The sequence below is a fragment of the Rhyacophila brunnea genome, unplaced genomic scaffold (assembly GCF_057557595.1).
Source record: "Rhyacophila brunnea isolate RB1 unplaced genomic scaffold, BYU_Rbru_1.0 scaffold_24, whole genome shotgun sequence".
NCBI lineage: Eukaryota > Metazoa > Arthropoda > Insecta > Trichoptera > Rhyacophilidae > Rhyacophila > Rhyacophila brunnea.
Genome location: NW_028232904.1, coordinates 5,965,559 through 5,992,203, shown reverse-complemented (window position 1 = coordinate 5,992,203; position 26,645 = coordinate 5,965,559). Strand labels below are relative to the sequence as shown.

At 36.4% G+C, this 26,645-nt stretch overlaps 1 protein-coding gene across 1 annotated transcript in view; it reads right to left on the bottom strand.

The window, feature by feature from the left end:
* Positions 1-26,645, bottom strand: part of LOC147068964 (uncharacterized) — a 79,984-nt gene that overhangs the window by 31,045 nt on the left and 22,294 nt on the right. Inside the window, exon 3 of the mRNA XM_085951189.1 lies at positions 20,287-20,425. Within this exon, the coding sequence (XP_085807315.1) occupies positions 20,287-20,425 (139 nt within the window). The remainder of the gene's footprint in view (positions 1-20,286; positions 20,426-26,645) is intronic.

Below are 26,645 nucleotides of genomic sequence, written 5' to 3'. Positions count from 1 at the left end.
AGAGATGGAAATTAGAAACATTTCGATCAGGCTACAACTAGATGAACGAGAAATGATTCGTGGATTTCGCGAATACATTCTCGAAAAGACATATTCTGAAAAACTCTTGCGTTTGGTATATGCTCTGAATTCTATTCCCATTTCTTCAAGTGAATGTGAACGGGGGTTTTCGCAAATGAATCTTATTATTACCCCAACAAGAGCTTCGTTAAACACTAAAACAGTTTCGGCACTCTTGTTCATCAAACTCGTGGGACCACCCTTGACACTTTTCGATCCTTCAAAATATGTTGATAGGTGGTTACTTAAAGGAAGACATTCGGCCTTAGACTCTAACACTAAGAAAAGGAATCGAGATGATGTATCAGACGAGAATTGGAAAAAACTTTGGAAATCACTCTAAACTTTTATTCAAGTTCATAAATAAATACATTACATATGTATTTACAATTATATTTTAAAGTTAGTCTTATTTAGTCTTATTTGTACAATATATTTCAAATATAATGTATGTATTTTATTGTTTCTGTAGCTTTGTTTTGACTAAAATAAAAAATTATCGTAAAAATCAACCTTTTTTTGTTCGCTTCGTGGCATAGCTCCTTTAAATTTCATTTAAGTGACATTTGAATATAATTTTATTTAGTAAAAAGCTTGACATGAAGTGAGTTCCGGCACCTTTTTTTTTTTTTTTAAAAAGCCCTGCTTTTAGCCATATTTAAGTAGAATTGAATTCATTTTCAGTTAATTCTGTTTTGTGTAGAAAGTTATTTCAGAAAAATCCGTAAAAAGTAAAATACTATTATTGGTTGCTAAGGGGGTGGTCCTAGCAACTAAATTATCAATATATACGTGCGTTACTATGGAAATCAAAATGAATTGTCAAAATGACATTTCAGTACCTATTCTATATTTGTTTTTTATTTACTTCATATCAAGTACAAGTGTGAGCATATTGAGCATAATAATTCAACAGAAAATTTAAAAACGTTGTATATAAAAAGTTCCTTTTATCTTGTAATTATCTTTAATTAACTCAATAATTATCTTTAATTAACTCAATAATTAATATCAGATTAGGAATATAAAAACTATCATGCATTTCACGGTTATGTCCATTTCTATTTTAACTTTGACCGAAATCCTTAACAAAAACCTTTTTGTGCCTCCTGTAAAATTGGATTTGTGTGGATTGCGTCTTTTTTCCTTTTTACCTACAGTCGATAATTATCATACCAACTTAAGTAAAGACAACTGACATAGCCAGACCTTCAGGTCGCTTTGCGTCCTAATCTAATAGTCGTGGATTTTAATAAAATTATGAAATAAGTCTAATGAAAGCCATTTACTTGGTATAGTGATTTGGACGGATTTTTACTCAGTTTGACGCGAATAAATTGACAGGATTAGGATAATAGTTTTATTTTTCGTACACTTTGCAGTCAACAATTTCTCGTTAAAAGTCTTCTAAGATAATTACCACTTTGTAGGGGTGGGTTCATATGCTTTGATTTGGAGAAAACATGGTATTTTATTTAACTTTGACTTCTATATCGAGACGTACACGTCGCCGCGGTAATTTCTGGAACTAAAACCGTTGCAATACCACCAACATGTAAAAAGCGCGTGACGTAATACTGTCATCGCATACAGCGCTATGACGTAGATGTCAATATATAGAAGGCGCACTATACGTAATATCCCGTTCACACGTGCATGGATTTACTGCTGACAGTACGTATTATCGTGACCATAACAAGAAAATGCAATGCTTATTATTGTGCAAGTCACAAGACTCCATGCATGGATCAAAAAAGTTCAGAAGGTTCTGAATTTTCACGCAATAATTGGTAGCGAACCTGCCGGAAGAAATACGAGCTACACCGCACAGAAGATTTTGACGTTTATCGGTTATCTACGAAAATGTCTGAGCCTGTCAAATAATAGTATCATACTATGACAATATCGCGTCTCTCTTACACTTGAAAATGAGATTGGAGAGACAGTCAGCACTTTTACTTTTGAATAGTTATTATCGTGATAGTTTAAAATACATACTACATATTGATACAAGTAAATCCATGCAGATGTACAGGTGGAACAAACTTATCTGGATAATTGATGGGGAGCCACAGTCGAAAACTACCCAATCAAGACTCGTAACTGCAGCCCTATGTTATAACTTGTGATATGAAGTCACCCGACGACATGACGTAATTGTGACGTAGGCCAATACACGCTCGAGGCAAGCCGCCCAACGCACACGGCTCACCATATATATTATTATGCTGAAACACCTATTTGTGTATGGGGACAATGAATAACGCCAGTATTTGAGTAGCGTTAATTTCTCGAATGCTATTATCACTCCGGTAGTACGTCTCAATGATGTCATATGACGTCATATCGACCGGGCGACTTCAACTCGCAAGTTATAACATAGGGCTGCTGGACAGAATCTGACATTCGAATGATGTTTTCAAAATGGCGTCCTTATGGTAGTTCTGTTTTTGACCGTTCTTCATATAAGTTTGTAGGACTGTACTGTGACATGACCCCGAAACGATGACGTGGTCTTCGCTGTGTTTTAGCGATTCAAGTAAATACCTAATTATCTTGATGCACTATAAGCACAACGTCCTTGATTAAAAATATATTAATATTATGTTTAGGAAATCTATTAAAACTCTATTAATTCGTGGTGATGTTTTAATGTGTTAATCTGACAGACAAGGGTATAAAAATATCATGGGAATCTTGTAAGTAGTGAGAAGTAGGTATTATTAGTTATTACCAAGATTGCCCGCACAAAAAAATCGCAACTTCCGCCATAGCAAGTTAAATTTTTATTTACAATTTATTTAGTAATTAGCCACATTGGTTACAAGGTGCCAGCCTAAGCAAGCATGCGAATACAGTGTTATTGTTTTGTCTTTATTGGGGAAGGCGTTCTCAAACTGTGAACCTAAAAACTGATTGTGTTCAATTCTAACTATTTTAGCAGTGATGGTTTTGGGTTAGTTCGCATTTATGCAACTTAGAAAGCCGTACTCTCTCATTTTTGGTTTCAAATTGTTAACAAATTCCTTAGGTACCTACCTATTTTACATCATTTTTCTTAGCTCGTATTCTTATTTGTCCGGTACAAATCTTGCAATCGATTTTTAACTAACTTCCCGACTAGCTAGATATTTGAAATTTTTAGAATACATCAGAACACGATGCCAATGAATTTTTTTAAATACTTTTAGCCATTTTTAAGTAGAATTGAATTCACTTTCAGTTAATTCTGTTTTGTATGCTAAGTTATTTCGACACCATTATTGGTTGCTAGGGATCTAGGGTCCTCGCAACTAAATTATTAATATATACGTGCGTTACTATAGAAATCAATATGACATGTCAAGTACAAATTTTTTTGATCGTTTAAGCTAGTCAAGTCAAGTTTATATGGTTCAACGGAAAATTTTAAAACGTTGTATATGAAAAGTTCTTTTTATCTTGTAATTATTAGTATTTAAATCGAAAAATATCTACACGAAAAAATCATTAAATTAACACATACTATCCGTTGTTGATACAGTAAAACCTCGAAAGTCCGATACCTACATAAAAACACAAATAAAATCCTGTTTATTCGTGTTCTTGCTTTCGATAATCCTGCAGTCTGCTTTGAAAAAGAATCAAGTTTTGTTTGCACTTTTGAAGTCTGATGTGTTGATTTAGGTAAGTACAGCAGTAGAACCTCGATATAACAGACTGATGCAGGTGAGGGGGTGTTCTGTTATAGCTGAAGGTTCGTTACATAAAAAATACAAACAAATGATACATCCGTTGTGGAGTGACATTCACGTTCAATGTCGACGCACTTGCTTTTGGTAATCCTGCTTTGAAAAAAGAATCAAGTTTATAATCAACTCTCCAAAATTACGAAAATGCGTGTAATAATACTTGAATTTCGTTTTCTGACGCATAGTCAATAAATGTTGGATATTATATCGTCGAAGTGCGATCTAATCACTGATAACTTTGTTTTTGAGCATGTTGTTTCTTCTTCCTCGCTATCTTCACTTCCATCCTCATTGTCCAAGATCATAACTAATTAATTGGCTATTTCACTTTCAGTCATGATACCCAGTAATAAATGCATCCATTCACTTCGGGTAAACAAATGAAACTGCTGTGCACAGTGGCGCACCCAGGATTTAATATTGGGGGGGCCCAAAGAGGAGAAAGTAAATTAGTCCTATAGGCTCTTTTTCTTCTTCACAGCCTAATTTCTCGTTTATCGGTCTTTTGTCTATTACAGGCCTATTGTCTATTGGGCCCCCCCTACCTACCGCTAAGATTAAAGGCAGTGTGAAACACTACATTAACGTTTTTCAAATTGTGTTTTAGTTCAAATTAAAGGTACTTATACAGTGAATTATTGGCGATTTTTAATACATCTACTTATAATGGAGCTGTCGAGTATTGACACATAATAATCAAAAAATATATTGCACAATTATATAAGTAATTGAAAATGTTCATGGTCATGTAGTATAATAGCGCCTTTTTACTTTTTTTTTTACGTTTTTTACTATTAAAGCTAATTTATGATGTGTGCTTATCTCACTTATCTGGTCAACCCGAGATGCCGGGGCCCCCACAGCCCGACCCCCCAGACTAGAGCCCTGTCAGCCCTCCCCAGCCATGACCTACACCACTCCGGAATTCGGGTGGACACCGAGAATTTTTTGACAGTTCCATTAGAGATTGGGTTTCTAAAAAAACCTGACATTAGTGTTTCGAAATTTTTGTGTGAGAAATTAAAATCTAAGAAATTTTTCTAAAAAGGGTGCTGGAGAATTATTACAAATCATTTTTTTGCCGTGTCTTTATTTGTCTAAGCCCAAAGGTATAGTTTATTGGCTTTCAAATTCAATGTTTAAAATCATTCTGATAATTTTCATTTTTGGGGGGTGCCAGGGCCCCTTGCCCCCCCCACCCCTTGGTGCGCCACTGGCTGTGCATCTGTGTGAATTAGCGGCGAACGTTGCAAAAGTCAGTGCTACGTTCTGTCTACGAGCAGGACGGCATGGCATTATGACTCGAATTTGAGTGCGAGAGCTATGATGTGATTATCATGCGCAGAACATTGTTTAAAAGCGGTGACGCTTGGATTTAATAAACATATTCTTTTTTTCTTTCGACCATGACTGATCCTATTAGGATCATATGGGCCTCCACAGAGTACAGGTTTGTATTAACAGATTTTGTTTTTTACGAGAAGATGTCAGCCACTTGCTCAACCTATTAGGTCCATACCCTGACAGACACAAATTAAAAAAAACAATATGTGTACTTGCCAGACCCAGGATTCGAACCTGGGACCCACAGCATTATAGTCCAACGCTTAAGCCGCGCGGCCACCGTGAGTGGGAAGTAAACATATTATATAACATCAACTGGATGTTTTCAACAATTTTCACACTTGACCGGATATTTTGTCCATTATATCCGAAGTCCGTTATATCGAGGTTACACTGTACTTTCTAATGAAGCGACTGCATCTTCTGCTCAACACTTATAATATTAATTGAATTTGTTCCTTCATTCCCCGCCCTTTATAATGTGCCACCCCTATGCAACGAATAACCTGCCTATCACAACGCAACGGCATTGATAGAATTAGCGCCCGATGATGATGGACACGCAAAGTAGGGTGACTATGACAAAATAGTTTTCAAACCAACGTATTGGTCCATCTTTTTGTTAAGATATATTTTTTTAAAAATCGCGGCAATCGTGAGAATCTGTCTCATAGAATCAGAACGAAACGGGCAATTAACCTAAACGAATTCTGTGCAGACGTAGGTATGTGCCCATTGCGCGTCATTTTTAATTATTGTGAAGTAAGATGTTGTTACACTGAAAATGTAACATAAAAAATCCATTAAAATCGCATAAAAGTATATAAAAAAACGTAATGTGACGATCTATTGTGTTCCTATTGTCTATGATTTTTTATTATACGAAGAATGTGCAAAGCAATATAATAAAATATTACTTCATGAAGTAGGCAATGTAAATTTGACTGTGTTATGCTGCGCGCAGACGACAACTACTAGACGTTGCAAGTCACTGTACATTGCGTAAAATGTGACGAACGCAGCGTTACATGTAAATTGTACGTATTACATTTCACCGTAGCACAATTCGCCATGAGCTTTTTTATAGGAAAGAGATGAGCGTATACTATACGGTCATCTCTGATTTTGGCAACATTCATGAATTCAAGAATGAAAACCTAACCTAACCTAACAAATCATCCAGTATATCGGCTATTTTCAAAATTTGTTTGCCCTGGCATCCTGTAAACCGACAAGAACCATGTTTTATTTACACATGAATTTTATGTCAGTAGATACTATACGACCCAAAGAGGTTGGACGGTCGTTAATATGCGACCATATATTTCCGATACAACATTTCACGGTGAAGTGTGATACGGCGAACTGCATACGTACAAGTTTCCGGACACGATCCACGACACCGCCTTTTCCCCGTAGATATTTCTCAGTGTTGAAGTGGCGCGTATGCAGGAGCCTCGCATTTACCCTTATCAAATCCCAAATCCCTGCAATGGACACTTGACCGGCGGCTCTTGTGGTGCAGTGCGTAATGCGCTGGTCTTCCAACCAGGAGCTATGTGTGTTTGTGATTGTTCTAAATTATAGCAGGAACATAGTTAATAATATTTTTTTTTTTAAATTGACACTTTGACCTGTTACTTCTAGTGGTTGTCGTTTGAAGCCAATGGCCATGATTTGTAGATATAACGACATTTTCATGAAATATGTTGTAAACTAATTAATTCCAATTAATCAATCAATTAATCACAATTATTTTAGCTTCACACAGTAAGTAAACTCCACAAATTGGGGGCGGCAGTTGCTCGAAGGGCGGCAAATCGAGGAGAATCATTATTGTCCGGCAACTTCATCTTGGCTACGTGGCAAATCTGTGAACTACGTACAGCTAATCGAACTTCCGGTTTCAAATTAGGAACGCCCCCAAATTTTTCATTACATTTTTGACACTTCGTATTGGACGCATCTATCAATTTACGTAATTTGAAGCTTTTTATATTCAAAAGATGTCTAACACAATACGAAATGATGTTCGAATTATTATCAGTAAACTTTTGATTTATTGCGAAGAAGAAAAAGAGTCGTATTTAAAAGGCGAGCCTATACAATACTTTCAACAAGCCCATTTTACGGGTTCCTGTTATGTCAGGTATGTCAAAATTCAGTGTTGTAATACTAGAAATATTTCCCCAAATACTGGAAATTATGTTTGTATATTATAAAGTTATGTGTATCGTAATCTATTTTATTAATATTTTTAGACGTATAATAATTAAGTATAAATGATCATTAGTTAGTTAATGAATTGTCCTATTTTTTCCTAATTTTAAAACCGATAAGTAGGTACATATTGTTTTAAAATTTATGTAAGGTGGATATAATTTAATTTATAGAAAATTATTTTCACAGTATGTGTTTCTACAACAATTTTACTAAAAATACGATATAAAGACATCATTTGTAAATTATAAAACATGTGATTGGGTCATCAATATAATATTGAATATGTTATATCTTTCACTTCTACTTTTTTACTCATAATTTGTGTTCTAGTTATTTAATTAATAAATACCTGCAGCAATATTATCAGTTAATGTGGGTTCAATGATACATTTCCTTCCAAATTCAATAATTACGCTGTATTAATTAACCTAATATAATAGTAATAATTAAGAGGTGAAATTATTTGAAAAAAAAATTCTATTGATATTTATTGAACAATAATTAGACTTATAAATTAATGTACTTATAAACTTACTGAGAATAGAATTGATATAAACTTAAAACCTAATTTTGCGGGATATGTTTTCTCAAAAAATGACAACAATGTGAAATATTCTATACGCGATAAGAGCGACTTCCTGTTGTTGCCTAAATAATGATGTCGTACAGTAGGTATATATAGAAATAGGCACCTAAACTTAGTAATAACGGGAATATCTTTTCATTAAAAAAATGAGCTCACTGGTTGGAAATAAAATGTATTAATTAACATGAAAGGTTTAACAGGAATGTAATTTTTGTTTCGTGTTTGCGATGTCTAGTTTACTTCCGTTGTTCTTGGACGTCACGTCCTTGATGACCAGCAATGACACGTGCAGATTTGCGAATTATATTTTAATGATTTGGTAGGTACATAATAACCTAATAAATTTATCCAAATATTTTTGCCAGTCACTCGCGAGTTTTGAAAGTTGTCAGATGTATTTTTAAATGTATCTGAAACCGTGACCCGCAATATTATCTACTGAAGAAGAGATGTCATTTAAATTAAATTTAGCGGTATATATTTTGTTACTAATGTATCCATACAACACATTTCTTAGATATTGGAGTCATGAATGATGGTAAAAAATACTGTATAAAAATGGGGCGGCATATTGGCGCTGCTTAGGGGCGGCATTTTGTCTAGGGACGTCACTGTTATGAATGGATGGTGCACTATTATTATGACAGCTACATACAATCTAAGTTACGTAAGCCGCTAACTTTCAATTCACCAACTCGAAAATTGTACAATTAACTTTGTTTCCGAACAATTAAAATGAATGGTTTTCAATTAATTTTACTTTGATTGAGTCATTTACGCTGACAACTGTTTCTGGTTATAAAACTATCTTTGTAATGGTCGACAATGAAGTTCTACCACGTAAACGAAGTGAGAAATATGTTTCAGGCAATGACAGGCAATTTAATATGTCATTGGTTTCAGGCCATTTCATAATTCAGGGAAATGTAATAGGAAGATTCTCTTGATTTTAGAACCTTTATAACTGACTCAATGTCAAAGGCGTTGGTGATTTGAAACGATCAGGTCTCGTCTTACCAGCATGGCCCCCACAAGGGGGGGGGCTGACAGGGCTCTAGCCTAAGGGCCCGGGTTAAGGAGGGGCCCGGCGAGTCGATCGAGTCGATCAGATAAGTGAGATAAACAAACATCACAAAATTGCTTTAATGTTAAAAAAAGACGCCTGCGGCTCTATTTTCCTTAAATAATGTTATATTTTAAAATGATGTGGTTAGGTACACGATAAAATTGTTAATTGTGTATCGATACTCGACATAACTCCATTATTCAAATGGGTGTATTTTTGGTATCCACATTAATTTTTTCGCGTACACCATTTGGAAAACGTTACTGTAGAGCGTGTGCCTTCATCCTTAGCGATATGTAGGGGGGGGGCGCCAAAGATCCTAGCTTGGGGCGCGCTTCAGGATGTGGGGGTCATGCTTGCCAGACCCTACTTATCAGAAAGTAAGGCAGAGACAATTTTCGCGTCTACATCAATGTAGCTTTTGGCGACCGCATCTTAACGTCGCCCAACAGCTACAGAATCGGTTACATGTAAATTGTACGTAAAACATTTCACCGTGGCACAGTTCGCCGTGAGCTTTCTTATCGGAAAGAGATGACCGTATACTATACGGTCTCCAATTTTATTAGACTAAATATGAACATTAATTCAATTTACATTGCCGATTTTGGCAAAATTCATGAATTCAATAATGAAAACCTAACCTAACCTAACAAGTAATCCAGTATATCGGCTATTTTAAAAAAAATGTTTCCTGCTGGCCTACTGTAAACCGTCAAGAACCGTGTTTTATTTAGACATGAATTTTATGTCAGTACAATTACGACCCGAAGAGGTTGGACGACGTTTAATATACATACGGCCATATATTTACGATACAACATTTCACGGTGAACTGTGATATGGCGAACTGCGTACGTACAAGTTTCCGGACACGAAAGAAATCAGTACATCGTAGTTGTAACCTTACAAAACCAAATCCTACAATAGGTACCTACTGCAATTCCGTTGCTTTACCCAGTGACGTCCCTAGATAAAATGCCGCCTCTAGGCAGGGCCAAAAAGCCGCCCCATTTTTTATACAGTATTTTTATCACCCTTTAGTAGATAGACTCCAGTATCTAAGAAATGTGCTGTATTGATACGTCATTACTAACAAAATACACGCAAAATTAAATTTTGATATAAAAAGCGAATAAATATAATTAAGTTAGACATTTACCCAAATTATCAAAGTCTGATGTCGTATTTGGTAAATATTTCTGACACATTTTGTTTGTACCATTTAGCAATACACAGATTTGTTATTTCCACACAATTTTTACAAAGTTATTATTGTAGGTAGGTATTACATGTAAACAAAATATTTTGAGCTATTTCTATAAGTATACCAAATCTCGATTTGCCGCCCATCGAGTAACTGCCGCCCCCAAGCGACGCTCAATCTGCCTACACCAACGGGACGTCACTGGATTTACCTTCGATAGAAGATGACACCAAAAAGAAGAATACTCATGAAACGCCAGTTCAATTAAAATATACATACCTAAATATATGTAACCATTCTGTACTTATATCGTTTGACATTGACGGCTAAAGAATCTTCGGGATTATCTTTATCAATCCCGGGATTCATATGTGCGAGAGGTATGATGTGATTATCATGCGCAGAACATTGTTTAAAAGCGGTGACGCTTGGATTTAAACATACTCTTTTTTTCTTTCGACCATTTCCGATCCTAATAGGATCATATGGGCCTCCACAGAGTAGAGGTTTGTATTAACAGATTTTGTTTTTTACGAGAAATGGATGTCAGCCACTTGCTCAACCTATAAGGTCCATACCCTGACTCACACACAAACTGAAAAACAATATGTGTACTTGCCAGACCCAGGATTCGAACCTGAGACCCACAGCGTGATAGTCCAACGCTTATGCCGCGCGGCCACCGTGGGTGTCGAGGATAATACAATAATTAAAAAGTATTAAATTTTGTATATTAAGTGTTTCTTTGTAGATTTTTTTAAATACTGGTGAAAACTTTTGTTAACCACTAGACGTCCAATAAGGATATAAGGGCCTATTTTTACTTCGTCTTCTTCTTGGTCGTGCACTCATGGCTGAGGATCGTGGCCACATTTCAATTTCGCCATCCTTTGAGCGACCAAGACTTTCCATCCTTCTCGATCTTCCGCTTCTCTCAGGGCAGAATGGATGGTGCCTTCAGTCAGCTCTTTCACTTGGTCGCTCCAGCGCGCAGACGTTCTTCCTCTGCTTCGCCTTCCCTGGAGGCCACCCAAAACTACCAGTCTCTCCAGGTTGTCCGGTCCGCACCTAACAATACGTCCGAAAAACTGCAGAATTCTTCTCAGACATATTGTCGAGAACCGTTCCTTTGTCTTCAGTCTCTGGATGATTGACTGGTTCGTCCTGTGCTCCGTCCAAGAAATACGAAGCATTCGGCATCAACACCACATCTCAAAGGCATCAATTGCCTTCCGTTCTCTTGCCTTCATGGTCCACGACTCGACTCCGTATATAAATATCGAGAACACTAATGTTTGCACAAGCATCATTTTTGTTGCAATCGAAATTCCCCGATCCTTCCATATAGTGAGTGGTAAGGCGTGTCATCGCATTTTTTGCAATCTGTGTGCGCCTTCTTATTTCCGCTTCGCATCCGCCCTTTCCACTGACGGTCGATCCCAGATATACAAACTCGTCGACTGTTTTTTTGTTTTTTTTTACCCATAATAGTATGCGATAATTTCTTAATTTTCTTTGTTAATGAGTTAGCTTTGTTATCGTGTATAAAAACACATATACAGGGAAGTTCGGTACTTACTTATTTATCTGATGAGTCATTCTAAAACATAATTAATCAAAAATTTTACCCGACAATAGAAAAATTACTTTTCCGATAAGTGGAATAAAAAGTCAACCCCTTCCATAAAGCAGTAGATTGGTTGGGGTGGGTACTCTTAAAAATCAGTAAAATTTTCAGGGTTATATTATATAGGTTATTATATATAGACAAGGTTTATGTATTTTACTAATTTAGGATGGTGAAATATGTATAAATAATATTGGGCGCAATGTGCCTTAATAAAACTTATTAATTGAGCAGGCATGGAGACACATAAGCAGTGTTGCCAACTGTAGTTGACAAAAACATGCCAGACGGGGTATGAAAACAAGCTATTTGGCAGGAAAAACCGCTAGATTTTGTGAAAATAATATTGCAAGTAAATTTACTTATTCTGCCAAGAACGAAGTCAATACATTTGTTTTCGCGTATCGACAAAAGTCGAAAAAATGTCCAAAAAATATATTTCAAAATTGACAACAAATACCCATATTGTGTCAACGGTGTTCAAGTTTCGTTTCATTTTTGAAGACGTGAGCTTTTTTCTTGTAGGACAGATATAGAGAATTAAAGAACAAACATTTTAGATGAATATTAAATTTATTGTTAAATTATTATTTTATATACGCGGAGATTCGGAATAATATACAAAGACATTAAATAATGCATGAAATTGTTACATCGTATTTTATTTCTCACTAAGATAGGTACCGACCTACCTGCATTAAGTATCTGATAGTCAGAAATTTGATGTGCAAGAAAATAGATAAACTAAATATCTAGCTTATTTTTAGCACTTTTAAAGCTGTTAAAGGCATCAAAAAAACGCCATAAGCTAGATGCATTTTTTGCAAGCGAAACGCTAAGTTAGCAACGCTGGTAGCTGGACACATATGCTTTAACGTGAATATTTCATTAGATACCTACAATATCAAGAATCAAAATGAAGTCACTAATACCTCAACCTCAACTCTGGATATCTAGAATCTATGTAGATGTACCTAGTAGTCTAGTACATTCGTATGTGAATCATTTTTTTCTCACTATGTACCTATAACAGCATAATTAATTAATATTCAATTCCATCGTGTTTTTTTTTTTGAGCATTGTTACAAATTTCTGAGTAGTTTCATGTTTCAAGTTGCCTGTATTTTTGTATACGTGTAGCTATAGGTAAACGCTATACAGTGGCACCATAGATGATTCGAGGCTGTATTGTGTATTGGGATTGTTTGCTGCAATGCCTGTTTCAATGCTGGCAAATAATACTATTACAATTACAAGCGGCTTTTACTGTCCCCATGGTGTCACTGTATACTGATTTAACTATACTATCTACTTAATCCTTTTTATCAGGTTGTTTTAAAATCAGGAAACGCCCTTCCTGGCAAGATCTAATTCAGTTTGCTTAAAGCCATTTTATAGGAGTATTATATGTATTGTAGCTTCATAAAGAGTGCCATTGTGTCATTGGTTCAGCACTAGGACAACTGGACGCCACGATAAGTGGGCGCCGCACTATCGAATGAAATAACATTCATTAATGTAATAAATAGACGTTCGTTACGACTTGATACAGAAAGTACCTAGACGAAGTTTAATAAGTTTCTACGAGTATCTACTACTTAGTAGTTTTAATTGATTTTGCTCTTAACATAATGTTGTTTTTTTATTGCGGATTGAGAATTATTATTATGCCTGACACTTCATATGAAAATAAAAGAACTCTCTTCTCATTGGAACTGAACTGAACGGAACTGAAACATAATGCACAATTAAATCATTATTTACGTGTACTACCTACATATTTAAAATCTCACCAAGTATTAAATATATATTTTATAATTCACGAACGTCTATTTACTTATTTCATTCGATTGCGTAGCGCCCAGTTGTCCCGCTGCCGAATCGTCCTAGACCCGTTGGTTTGTACCTCCTTTGTACCAGAAGGAGTGAGTAGCCAAAATGAATGTTTGATGAAACGTGGGATGAAGTTGGAAAGCGAGCCAGGCTGAAAACCCGGAGAGACGAGGAAATAGACCCCGATCAAACCGAGGGCCGCCGAACTGACTGCCAGATCCAAGATAGGGTTGTCAAGCAATGAGTGCGCCTCGAAAAGCGTCGATTAATAAACCAGCAAATTTAGAGCAGCAAGCAAAAATGACTCTAGGAAACTGTTCCGAATTACCGCCGAACTCTGCGACCATCGACTACCCGAGCCATTCGCGGCCTCAGTAGAGCGATACCTAGAGCATGGCCCCCACAAGGAGGGGGGGGGGGCTGACATGGCTCTAGCTTGGGGGCCCGGCGTAGCGGGTCGACCACATGATTGAAATAAACACACATCTTAAATATGCCCTAAAATGGTTATTACCATTTTAAAATATATGGTTGTGCGATGCAATTTTTAGTTATTGTGTGTTGATACTCGACAACTTCATAATTCGATGTGTTAAAAATCGCTAAAAATACACTGAATTTTTATTGACACGAACACCATTTAGAAAACGCCACTGTAGAGTCTCAAACTGCCTTTAACCTTAGTGATAGGTAGGGGGGGCGTCAAAGATCCTGGCCTTGGGGCCCGCTTCAGGATGTGGGGGCCATGACCAAGAGTATGATGCAGAATGCGTCAGGAAGATTTGAAAGAATCATTTCTGCAGAGTGGTGAACCGTCCACCTCCATTGGATCCTTTTGATATACTTTTGGATATCCGATTTTCGACGCACGCCGAATTAAAATCGGCTGTGAAAAGGCTTAAGAGCATACAGCAGTGAAACGGCAAATAATTTTCAACAATAGGTGGGACGAAAATTCGCACTCGTTGCCAATCGGAGAGCGATAGTCGAGCTGTGAGTACGTCAATTTGTTATGTGATGGCGTCGGAGGAATATATTCTTAAATCGTGTAAAGATGACTAAAAAACGTTACGCATTTAATCGAAAAAGAAAATATATCAATGAATGTATTATTATTAATACTAATATAACAATAAACATAACATTAAATTGACGCATGTTTTGACATTATATTTTTATGAAAAATTATGTTTTGTTCGTCACGCGTCGTTTGTACAATCTGCGCGTCGCGTATTCACGATCTTTTTAGACAATGCACCAGCTGAAGTATAGCCTTAAGAACGTAAAGGCACCGTGGGGCGACGGTGTACATTTTGTATCTTTTTGTCAATTAAAAGAAGCAGGTATTCTTAATTATGCTAGTTTTATTGGAGACGCCACTAATTATATCAGTTTTTCTTATCAGTGCGATATTGCCGAATTGTACGGACGCTAGTTATGCCACTGTTGAGATGGCCGGGGCTGAACCCAGATTCCAAAGAGGTTTAACTCTGTATAGTGACGAAGCACTTATCACATGAACATGAAGTTTAATCACATGGTAGGTGATTCAACTCTTGACACGGGTTTTGAAGTTTACACATCTTATTAGCACTTATTGAAATTTATTTTAGGCTGGTAACATAGATATCTATTGAATGAATCGGTTATTCAAATGTTTATAATTACCGTGGCAACTGCTCATCTGAAGGGTCATATATAAATTTTACGTGTTACATTTCACCGTAGCACAACTCGCCATGAGCTTTCTTATCGGAAAGAGATGACCGTATGGCGTATACTATGAAATACGCGTTGTTCGTGGACCATTGCAGATAATAATGTTCCTTCAAGAATGAAAACCTAACCTAACCTAACCTAACAATAATTCAGTATATCGTATATTTTCAAAATTTGTTTGCAGCTGGCTTCTTGTAAACCGACAAGAACCGTGTTTTATTATACATGAATTATTTATCTTAGTACTATACGACCCAAAGAGGTTGGGCGGTCTTTAATAATCGACCATATATTTCCGATACAATATTGTGTATCTGAAGAATATATAAAGTCAGAACAAGGAAATTCGTTATTTCGGGTGATAATACGAAACAATTATTTTAATTATTAGAAACATACCACATAAGCGTGAAGTTTGATAGTTTTGACAGTAAATAACTAAATGAAGTCGGGATTAGAAACCAAATTCACCATGTGTAATGCTTCGTATCCGGAAATTTGTACGTAAACAGTTCAACGTAGAACACTTATTCGTGTGCCGCAGTACGTGAAACATGAGTTCGTGCAACATTTAATCAAATCACGAGTTCTTCGTTGAACATTTCACCGTAGAATAAGTATTCTACAACATGTGGCTACAACAAGATTATAGAATTCTGAATAAAACATTTGAAACCATAATATTCTAATAATAAAGATAATCTCCTAATATAATATTTTACCAATTACCACCAATAAATAGCTGTTGATAATTTATACCATTAAAGTGTAATATTACTTACCAATATACTAATACTAGCTAATACTAATATATTACACAGGGAATTATAAATATAATATTATTTATTAATCATATTTAAAACATATATCTATTTCGGTAACTGACAATACTAATGTCTAAATAAAACACTTAAAACAAAACCATCGTAATACAAGGAACACACATTAGAAAATAGGTAGGTAAGTAGATTATGAATACAATCACATCGTATAGGTATATTATTTATGTACTTTCAACATTAAATTATTTAAAACCAATAAAGACATCTCATGAAATTCGTATTGAATCTAATTGGAACAGCAAACTAGCGCCACATGTTGTAGAATACGTATTCCACGGTGAAATGTTCAACGAAGAACTCGTCATTTGATAAAATGTTATACGAATTTATTATTATGTATAGTGGAACAATAATTTTACATTAAGGGGGGACATGCTCGTCGAAGGTCAAAATTGAGTTTTTATTGTATTTTCAAACCATGATCCTGGACACTCCTTAAACGTTGTAGATAATCTATTTATATAATTTTGAAGCCTTATTATCCTTTATAGTTATTTTACACATTTCATGACTGCATGAAGTATTTTTGTTACATAAAATAGTATTCTTTTAAACCTCTCGCTCTAATGTTTTAGAATATAGTCATATTTCGGTACAGAACTGTGCAGTGGTGTTAAGATTTTTTACATTTATTAATTTTTAAACGCATTTATAAAACCATTAGTATAATTTATTACGAGATAATTTTTGTAAAATATTCACGATAAAAAATTATTTTGATAATCTCTGTGATCCCAAATTTGACAAGAATTAGGCATTTTATTATTCAAAAAATCGACAAGATTAACACATTTGAAGATGAATCTAAAGATACTTATTATAAGCTATGTCTTTGACCATTCAAGTGTGATAAAAATCTTATGAATAATGATTGCTTTATAATAATTATTGACCTAAGAATAAGGTAGTGTTTTTTTGAAATACGCCATTTCTTTTGTCATTCCCTAGTGGTTAAGCTACAACATACGGCCATAGCCATAAAATGACAAACTATAATTAAAGTAGGGAGTAAAATTATGTTAACGCGCGTGTTTGAACATGTACCTAACCGAATTTTTTTTTATTTTTTTTTAAACGGTATATGTTCATACACGCGCGTCAATATCATTTTACTCCCTACTTCAATTATAGTTTGTCAATTTATGGCTACGGCCGTATGTTGTAGCTTAACCACTGGGGAATGACAAAAGAAATGGCGTATTTCAAAAAAACACTACCTTATTCTTAGGTCAATAATTATTATAAAGCAATCATTATTCATAAGATGTTTATCACACTTGAATGGTCAAAGACATAGCTTATAATAAATATCTTTAGAATCATCTTGAAATGTGTTAATCTTGCCGATTTTTTGAATAATAAAATGCCTAATTCTTGTCAAATTTGGGATCACAGAGATTATCAATATAATTTTTTATCGTGAATACTTTACAAAAATTATCTCGTAATAAATTGTGCTAATGGTTTTATAAATGCGTTTAAAAATTAATAAATGTAAAAAATCTTAACACCACTGCACAGTTATGTACCGAAATATGACTATATTCTAAAACATTAGAGCGAGAGGTTTAAAAGAATACTATTTTATGTAACAAAAATACTTTATGCAGTCATCAAATGTTTAAAATAACTATAAAGGATAATAAGGCTTCAAAATTATATAAATAGATTATCTACAACGTTTAAGGAGTGTCCAGGATAATGGTTTTAAAATACAATAAAAACTCAATTTTGACCTTCGACGAGCATGTCCCCCCTTAATGTAAAATTATTGTTCCACTATACATAATAATAAATGATCTTCTTAGGATCGGACATGGAAAGCATGGTAGACGCATTCTCATGCGGCTCTCGTGGTGCAAGGTCTACGTAAGGCGCTGGCATTTCGTCCGGGAGCTCCGGGTTCGATCCCAGAGAGTTCACAATATATTCACATGATTTTTCTCAAAGTCTTGGTATTTGTGATTATTTCAGTTCTATGTTCTATTACTAAATACAATACTGTCATTGGGACTCTTGGCCTGTAGTAGTGTTAAAAGAATACCTATATATGTACGAATAACTATGTAAATTTGATAAAATTGCATTTAATCTGTTTTTGTTGAATTCCAGCTGGATAACAAGTCGGTTTTAGTTTAGTTGGATAGTAGGTGTTGCAAATAAGTGAATTGGTCATTCATAATAATACAATACGTAGTGAATGAGGACAGTGGCGCACCCAGGGGGGAGGGGGCAGGGGGCCCTGGCACCCCCCAAAATAAAAATGATCAGAATGTAATTCACCAGCACCTTTATAGAAAAAACTCTTAGATTTTAATTTCTAACACAAAAATTTCGAAATACTAATGTCCAATATACAATCCCTAATGGAACTTTCAAAAAATTCTCCGTGTCCACCCGAATTCCGGAGTGGTGTAGGTCATAGCTTGGGAGGGCTGACGGAGCTCTAGCCTGGGGGCCCGGGTTATGGGGGCCCCGACGTGTCGGGTTGACCAGATAAGTGAGATAAACACACACCATAAATTAGCTTTAATAGTAAAAAAAAGTCGCCTGCGGCGCTATTACACTTCATGGCCATGAACATTTTCAATTACTTATATAATTGTGCTATATATTTTTTGATTATTATGTGTCGATACTCGACAGCTCCATTATTAAAGTAGATGTATTAAAAATCGCCAATAATTCACTGTATAAGTACCCTTAATTTGAACTAAAACACAATTTGGAAAACGTTAATTTAGTGTTTCACACTGCCTGTAATCTTAGCGGTAGGTAGGGGGGCCGCCAAATATCCTGGCTTGAGAGCCCGTTTCAGGATGTGGGGACCATGGTGTAGGTACACCGAGTGCAATAGACAAAAGACCGATAAACGAGAGATTAGGCTGTGAAGAAGAAAAAGAGCCTATGGGACTAATTTACATTCTCCTCCTTGCCCCCCCCCCAATATTAAATCCTGGGTGCGCCACTGAACGAGGAAAAAAATCTTATTTTTTTGTAATTTTGCGAATCCATTTTTTGTGAGTGTAAACGATTAGTTCATATTGTTATATTTATTGAGATAATTGCTGGAGAGCACTTTAACCAGGGAACACATAATTAATGGGAACTGAAATACCGAACGGGTGTGGAGTAACTGGCAACCGATCTTGAGTGTGGAAGAATATGGGATAACACGTGTCAATAATACGTCATTTAAAACTTGTCCTTCGTTCTGATAACTGCTCTCGGTTTATGCACTGACGCTCATTCAATATTCGTGTATTTGAAGGTTGCAACACACACTATTGCACCTCTATATTGTGTAGTTAATTTTCGTAGGACAATCACACATTCAAAACCCTGCGTCAAAATGTAGTATATTGAGGAATAGCTTATCAGAATTCTATTTATTAATCTGTGCTGTGACCTTAACCCATAAGGGACATATGAATACAATATATATATGTAAAAGTTATCGCCTCTCGTTATTATATATTATAAATTTCTGAACATACTGCCATGTTATTATGAATTAATTATGTAAGCCGGCTCTCACATCAAAACTCGTCTCGCCTACAACGAGTCGAATACGTCGATGAGACGTCATCGTTATTTACAAAACACACGTTGCCAAATGGAGCTCCGCAGATTGGTCGAGTGCGACTGTTTTGTTTGAAGAAAACATCTGCTGTTGCAATCGACAAGTTGAATGCTTCTCGGGCTCCGAGTCGAAGACGCCAGGTCGCATACAAACACCTACGAATTGGTCATTCCTATACCGGCTCGCCGATCACCACGTTCAAATATCTATAAATTTCGAAAGCTACACGCGACTGTCGCTAGGTAGATGTGCGCGGTCTTCACAAGCAATACTGGATCGCCGTTCTCGGAAGGTTTAATTTATGGATGTGCGGCACACGAGGCGAGTTTAGATGTGATAGCGTTTGTCAATCATTGCGTCGCTCGTCGCAAGCACCGTCGTCGTTTCGCGCCAGCATGCAATCGCCCTAAGTATTTTTACAATCAATCGCATTAACACAATATGTAAAATGTAGTGTGTACTTACGTTTTTTCACTCCTGGCTCCATGTACTTTCTTATGGTAACGGTAATTGCTTGTTCTATGTTTCTGACGTAGATATTTTTTTCATTCGTCATCGGCTTGAAGTCGTCTTGTCTGGGTTCAAAAGCGTCGCAAACTCCTAGCTGCAAAAGACTTGTTAATAAATCAGTGTGAAAAAAACTTGTACACAATATATAAGTGTCATCTAATAATAATCACTATTAGATGCTATCTCTGTTTGTCTTTGCGAAGTATAAGTATTCTGCCGTCTGATACAATAATATTAATATTGAGAAATTGATTCGGAAAAGTTCACACAAAACTTTCAAACTGCCATTTCTGGATCTGTTGTAATATGACGTCAAAACAATGACACGTTTTTGATAGAGTAATAAACAAACACAAAAACGAATGTGTGTTACTTAGTTTAGGAAAAGAATTTCTTATAAAGAATACACATGGTGTAGTAATATTTATTGGTAACTAACTGCCGTTGCCGGATTAATTTTTGGAGGGCAGTGGCGGTTCTAGGTACGTGAAGACCTCCTTGTGATAAACCTCCATCGGGCGTTTATCGGAATAATTATAAACACATTGATATACCTAGGCGTAGTAGAGACAGAATACCAAAAATGGGTTATTTTTCCAGAAAAGGTTATAGATAATTAATTATCTGACAAAAACCTCCAAAGAATCGCCCTTATTCCAGTGTGTTTTATATACCTATTATTCTTTTTAATCCTTCGGTGATTGAAGTTATCACGAAGAGACGATTTACGTGGCTGGGACATGTATTCCGGATGCCGCCAAAGAGTGCGGCACTTCGTACCCTTGTGGCACAGCCTCAAGGGTTCCGTCGCCGTGGCCGGCCCTCCCTCATCCTGCAGCGATGCTACAAAAGCGACCTACGTGCTGCAGGTCTGACATGGCAGGAGGCGCAGGAGTAGGCGATGGACCGAGGGAAGTGGCGCCAACTTGCGCTTGCCCTATGCCCCAATGTTGGGACGTGACAGAGTGAAAGAAGAAGAAGAATTCTTTTTAACAATACAGTAGGTTATGAGGCCCAATTACAATAGTGTAGTAGTTGAACTGAAATGATCGCATAAATACCCAGGCTTTGAAATTATCACTTAATATATAGGTATATTGTGATTTCATCGGGAATTGAACCCGAAGTCCCCGAATGAGAAGCCCGCAATGTAAATTTAAGTACACACTATACTGTATAAATACAATATTATATATCTGACATTGGGCTATACCTATACACATTGGGGAGCAGTGTTGCCATCTTTAATGCTGATTATAGTACATGCTGCATAATGCTGATTATAGTACAAAGGCCTAAAAATTATAGTATTTCTGATAAAAATATAGTACAGGAACATTTTTCGTCTTGAATCCCTTAAAATTATAGTATTGTGGCATATTTGGCGTAAAATTATAGTATTTTACATTTTTCGTCGAATCAAAATTATAGTACTGTACTATAATTATAGTACGGTTGGCAACACTGTTGGGGAGTAATAATACAATAATGACGTTATAAAATTAAGCACGGTTTGCAAGTGGCCCTTATTCATTATTTATTATTAGTTCATTTTTCCATCGCATTTATCAGTTTAATTGATTATTACGTAAAAATGAATCATGTATGAACGGATTCTGGTATCATTTTATTTGATATTTATTTCTATAGTAAGGTAAATGATTATTTTAAATATAACAAAAGCAATGGTTAGGTAAGGGGCGCACTTATCTATATTTAAAAAAAAACACATGAAAATTTTCAAGAACAAATCATCGAATTGAAAAAAAAGTAAGTAAATAACAAGTATTATAATTTATGTCTCTACGTATCAAAGAGTAAGAGACGTCCTTGGAGGTAGGCAGGTCATGCGTTGCATAGGGGCAGTACAATATAAAGGGCAGCGAATAATAAAAATATCACAACTTTTGAGAGCAGTGATGGTTTTCCAGAAGTAGTAATTATTGTAATGTCAGGTAAAAAAATGACAAAGGTACCTCCAAACCTCAGCGTCACAGACATCTACGTACCTAACACCGTCAGTGTTTGTTTTATATGTATAGTGTAGTAGGTTTTGTGAAATGATCTAGTTCTCAGCGGGTGGTGTGTATGTCAATTTTAATTATGTATGGTTTATTTGTCTGTTTAACATAGCCGAAAGTAAATAATAAAATGGGTAAGTAGACACGTCCTAATAAATTTGAAAACAATTTGAAACCAAAAGTGAAAATGCGCGGCTTTCTAAGTCTGCATATGGGCGACACTTTGCCTGAGGACGTCACTGAACAGCGTCTAAACATTAATATTAACGAAATTGTGGTAGGTACCGTGTATTATGTTATTTTGCAAAATAAAATAACAATATAACATGTGGGTATTGGAGGCAACAAAATTTAGTTTAGTTCATATACCTACTTAACTGACACCTTTTTTTAAATATGTGTAAGGAACTACAAAACGACTAAGTAGGTAGGGGAACCTGTTGTACCTCGGACCTATTTTCTGTTTTTGATTTTTCATAAATTACTGGTTATAGGTAAAATTGCCAACTTTAGTTGGTTTGATTTTAGCATCTGTTGCGCATGCTTTGATACATGTATCAAATTAAATATCTTGATATTTATGGTGATTTTAGGCCATATAAAAAAATGTGGATTTAGGTCCAAGGTACAACAGGGGTGTTGTACCTCGAACATATGAAGGTTGTACCTTGGACATACATTTAAAAATCATAATAAGGGGACATTTAGGTACCTATGCTAAATAAAAACACAGATTTATTAAATTCGTATTCGCTTGTTTATTACGACAAAAGAAAATAAGCTTTTTACAAAGATATTTTATGGAACAGAAGAACATTTTTTCATAACAGTTATACTTAATTATAAACCATAATTAACTTAATTAGAATTAGGTAGATATTATATCACATAAAATGAATCGTATTTAATAATAAAACCTCAATTATCTCTTCCTTATCACCCTAATACTTGACCATTTCCTTAACTTGATAAATGTAGATTTAAAATTTAGTAAATTAAGTAAATTTAGATTGGCATTTTTCAGGTAGTAGAATTTTCTGGATTACGTCACCTCAAGGATAATTCTTCGAGTCGATGTTCTCCGACCATTTCCAACCCTTTAGCGATTTTTGCATTGAGCTAATCTTGGCTCCATCCTTGCATATTTCTAGGATCTTTCCTAAAAAATAATTATTCTCTTTCATAAAGAAAAATTAAAAAATTCCCCACTTGATATTCTAAATTCAGTGTAGATTAAAATTCATCTGGAAATTCTTGAGGTCCTTCTGAATCGCTGGAGTCTTGAAGTGCAAAATTATCAGCCGATGACTCTGCTGATGAAGATTCGAAACTAACTAATAGCTTTTTCTTAACAGCAGAAACTTTTTTAAGAACATAATTAGTTTTTTTCGATGGAATAATATTTTAAGTCTTCGCCAGCTTGGTTTTCTTCTTATCCTCGATTCTTAATTTCTCCGGTGTATCAGTCAGACTACGAGATCGACCCTTTTCTCGCCCCTGGCGATTATTTTTCCGCGGGGCAGCTTTGGGGTGAGGTCTTATCATAGAAGGCATACTGCAAAGATGCAGCTTCTGTAATGTATTGCAGCAACATATTTTGTTCTTCTTCTTCACTGAAAATTTTCTTTAAAGCAAGATTTTCATAAAGGGTGCAGGCTTTTCAGTATTTTCAAAATGATGAATATACTTTCTTATTGTGCTTCTGAGTAACCCGTTTAGTTTCGGAGCTCTGTTCAGCGTATATTTATGTTATTTTATTAAACGGATCGCACTGTGTATTTTTTCGTTATCCGGGCGAACCCTCTTGATTCCTGTCTTGATACGTACGAGGCATATTAAGTAAACACCTGGAACAAGTTTAAACAATAGTTTGAATTAAATTGAATGTTTAAATGAATGAACAATACTAATCATAGTCATACACAATATGGGTTGCAAACGCGTTGTACCTTGGACATGTTCGAGGTACAACGTATTTTTTATGTCCAAGGTACAACACCACGCCAAAATGACAAAAACAATTAATAGTTTTTTTTAGGTAAGGAATACAAAATCTATAATAACCCAATGTTATGGACATATGAAATTTAATGCAATTACACTATTACTTATTCACACAAGAAACATCTTCTTCTTTCTTCTTTCACCCTGCCACGTCCCAACATTGGGGCATAGGGCAAGCACAAGTTGGCGCCACTTCCCTCGGTCCATCGCTAACTCCTGTGCCTCCCGCCATGTCAGACCTGCAGCACGTAGGTCACTTTTGTAGCATCGCTGCAGGGTGAGGGAGGGCCGGCCACGGCGACGGAACCCTTGAGGCTGTGCCACAAGGGTACGAAGTGCTGCACTTTTTGGCGGCATCCGGAATACATGTCCCAGCCACGTGAATCGTCTCTTCGTGATAACTTCAATCACCGAAGGCTGTTGTGTCTGCTCACGAACTCGGATATTTGTAACGCGGTCGTACCAATGTACCCCTAAGATTCTGCGGAGACATCGATTCTCAAAGCTCAAAAGCCGAGACTCTTGAAGCTTAGTAAGATGCCATGTCTCACAGCCATACAGGAGCACAGGTAGCACGCACGCGTTAAACAAACGACATTTGGTCCTCACAGAATACAGCCTTGACCTCCATGCGACTCCAAGTTGGTTGAACGCAGAGCCCGCCACACCCATGCGGATTCCAAGCTCACTAGAAATACCACCATCATCGGCAACCGTGGCACCCAAGTACTTGAATCTGGACACCAGCTCGACGGGCAGACCAGAAACCCGCAGAGGAGTGTCGGCGTCGATGCAAGCAGCACTGCACATGGATTTGGTCTTAGCGGCATTCAGATGAAGACCCACACGCATCGAGTTCGCGGCTAGCCTGTTCACGGTCACCTCCAACCTCTCGATCGTCGAGTCAAACACGACTGCGTCGTCTGCATACTCCAAGTCGCACAGTCTTTCTTCGCATAGATCGCTTGTGTCATCATGATGTAGGCGTATCCCACTGTCGGGGCAAACCGTCTTACGCATTATGAAATCCATCATGATGATAAAAAGAAAGGGCGCAAGTACACATCCTTGCTTGACTCCTGACGTGATTTCAAAGAGGTCAGAGGATGTTCCGGCTGCTCTCACGCGACACTCTGTATTGGTGTAGAGAGCACTTATCACGGCGACCAGTTTCCGTGGGACACCATATCCTAGCAGAATTTGCCACAGAGATTCACGATGAGGACTGTCAAATGCCTTTTCATAGTCCACGAAGCAGCAGGCGACAGGTATATTCATCTCTTGGTACTGTTGCAGAAGGCTTCGGAGAGTTGAAATATGCTCTGAGCAGGACTTCCCCGGGACAAATCCACTCTGCTGCGCACGCAAAACGTCCAGCATGGGACTTCTAATCCTGTACAGGAGAATCTGCGCCAACACCTTCCCGGGAACGCTGAGGAGAGTGATTCCTCTGTAATTATTACAGTCTTGTGGGTTACCCTTTTTGTGCAGAGTAACAACGGTACCATCCCTCCAGGCTTTAGGGCACTGCTCCCTTTCCCACACCTCGTGCAGAAGGTCACAATTACAAAAAAAAAAAATGAAAAAAACTTACTTTTACGAACGAAAATTTTCCAACTCACTTCACATAAACACGCGTGCCGCTTGCCATCTAAAACTAGCGTTAATTATCCACTAAGATGAAGGTAATCAAACTACTATTGTAAATTTTAAGATAAAATGGCGCCAACATACAAAAACATGCATGTGTTCGAGGTACAACCCTGTCCAAGGTACAACAGCTTCCCCTACCTACGCCAAAATATGTTTTACGTTTGGCTCATTCCAGTAGGTATATAATAGGTTTTGTTAATTTTTCTTAGGATGATTAATGATTTATCTTTGTAAAACTCGACGGTCACTAAATTTTAAATATTTTGATGTAATGTGAAATAAAATCGAAAAGATTTTTGACAGCCCTCTACAATGCACATTTATTTTTGACATATTATGGCAGCGCTGGTTGTCAGCATATTTTAAAGATTTTAGTACATTCTGATGAAGCGACTTCTTTATAGAAAACCGCCTCTGAAGGAGGAGCATCCATTTTAGACTAGGATGTTGTAAACATGTAAACCATGTTCAATCTAGACATTGCCATAATATAAAAATGTTTTCCAGAATATCTATAATGAATCTAGTGGCGTCCTATGGGGGATAATAAAAGGCGGAGATTGAAACAATGAATACAAATATTACAACGTTTGAGAGCAGTGGTGGTTTTTCAAAAAGCAGACGATGCGGTCACTC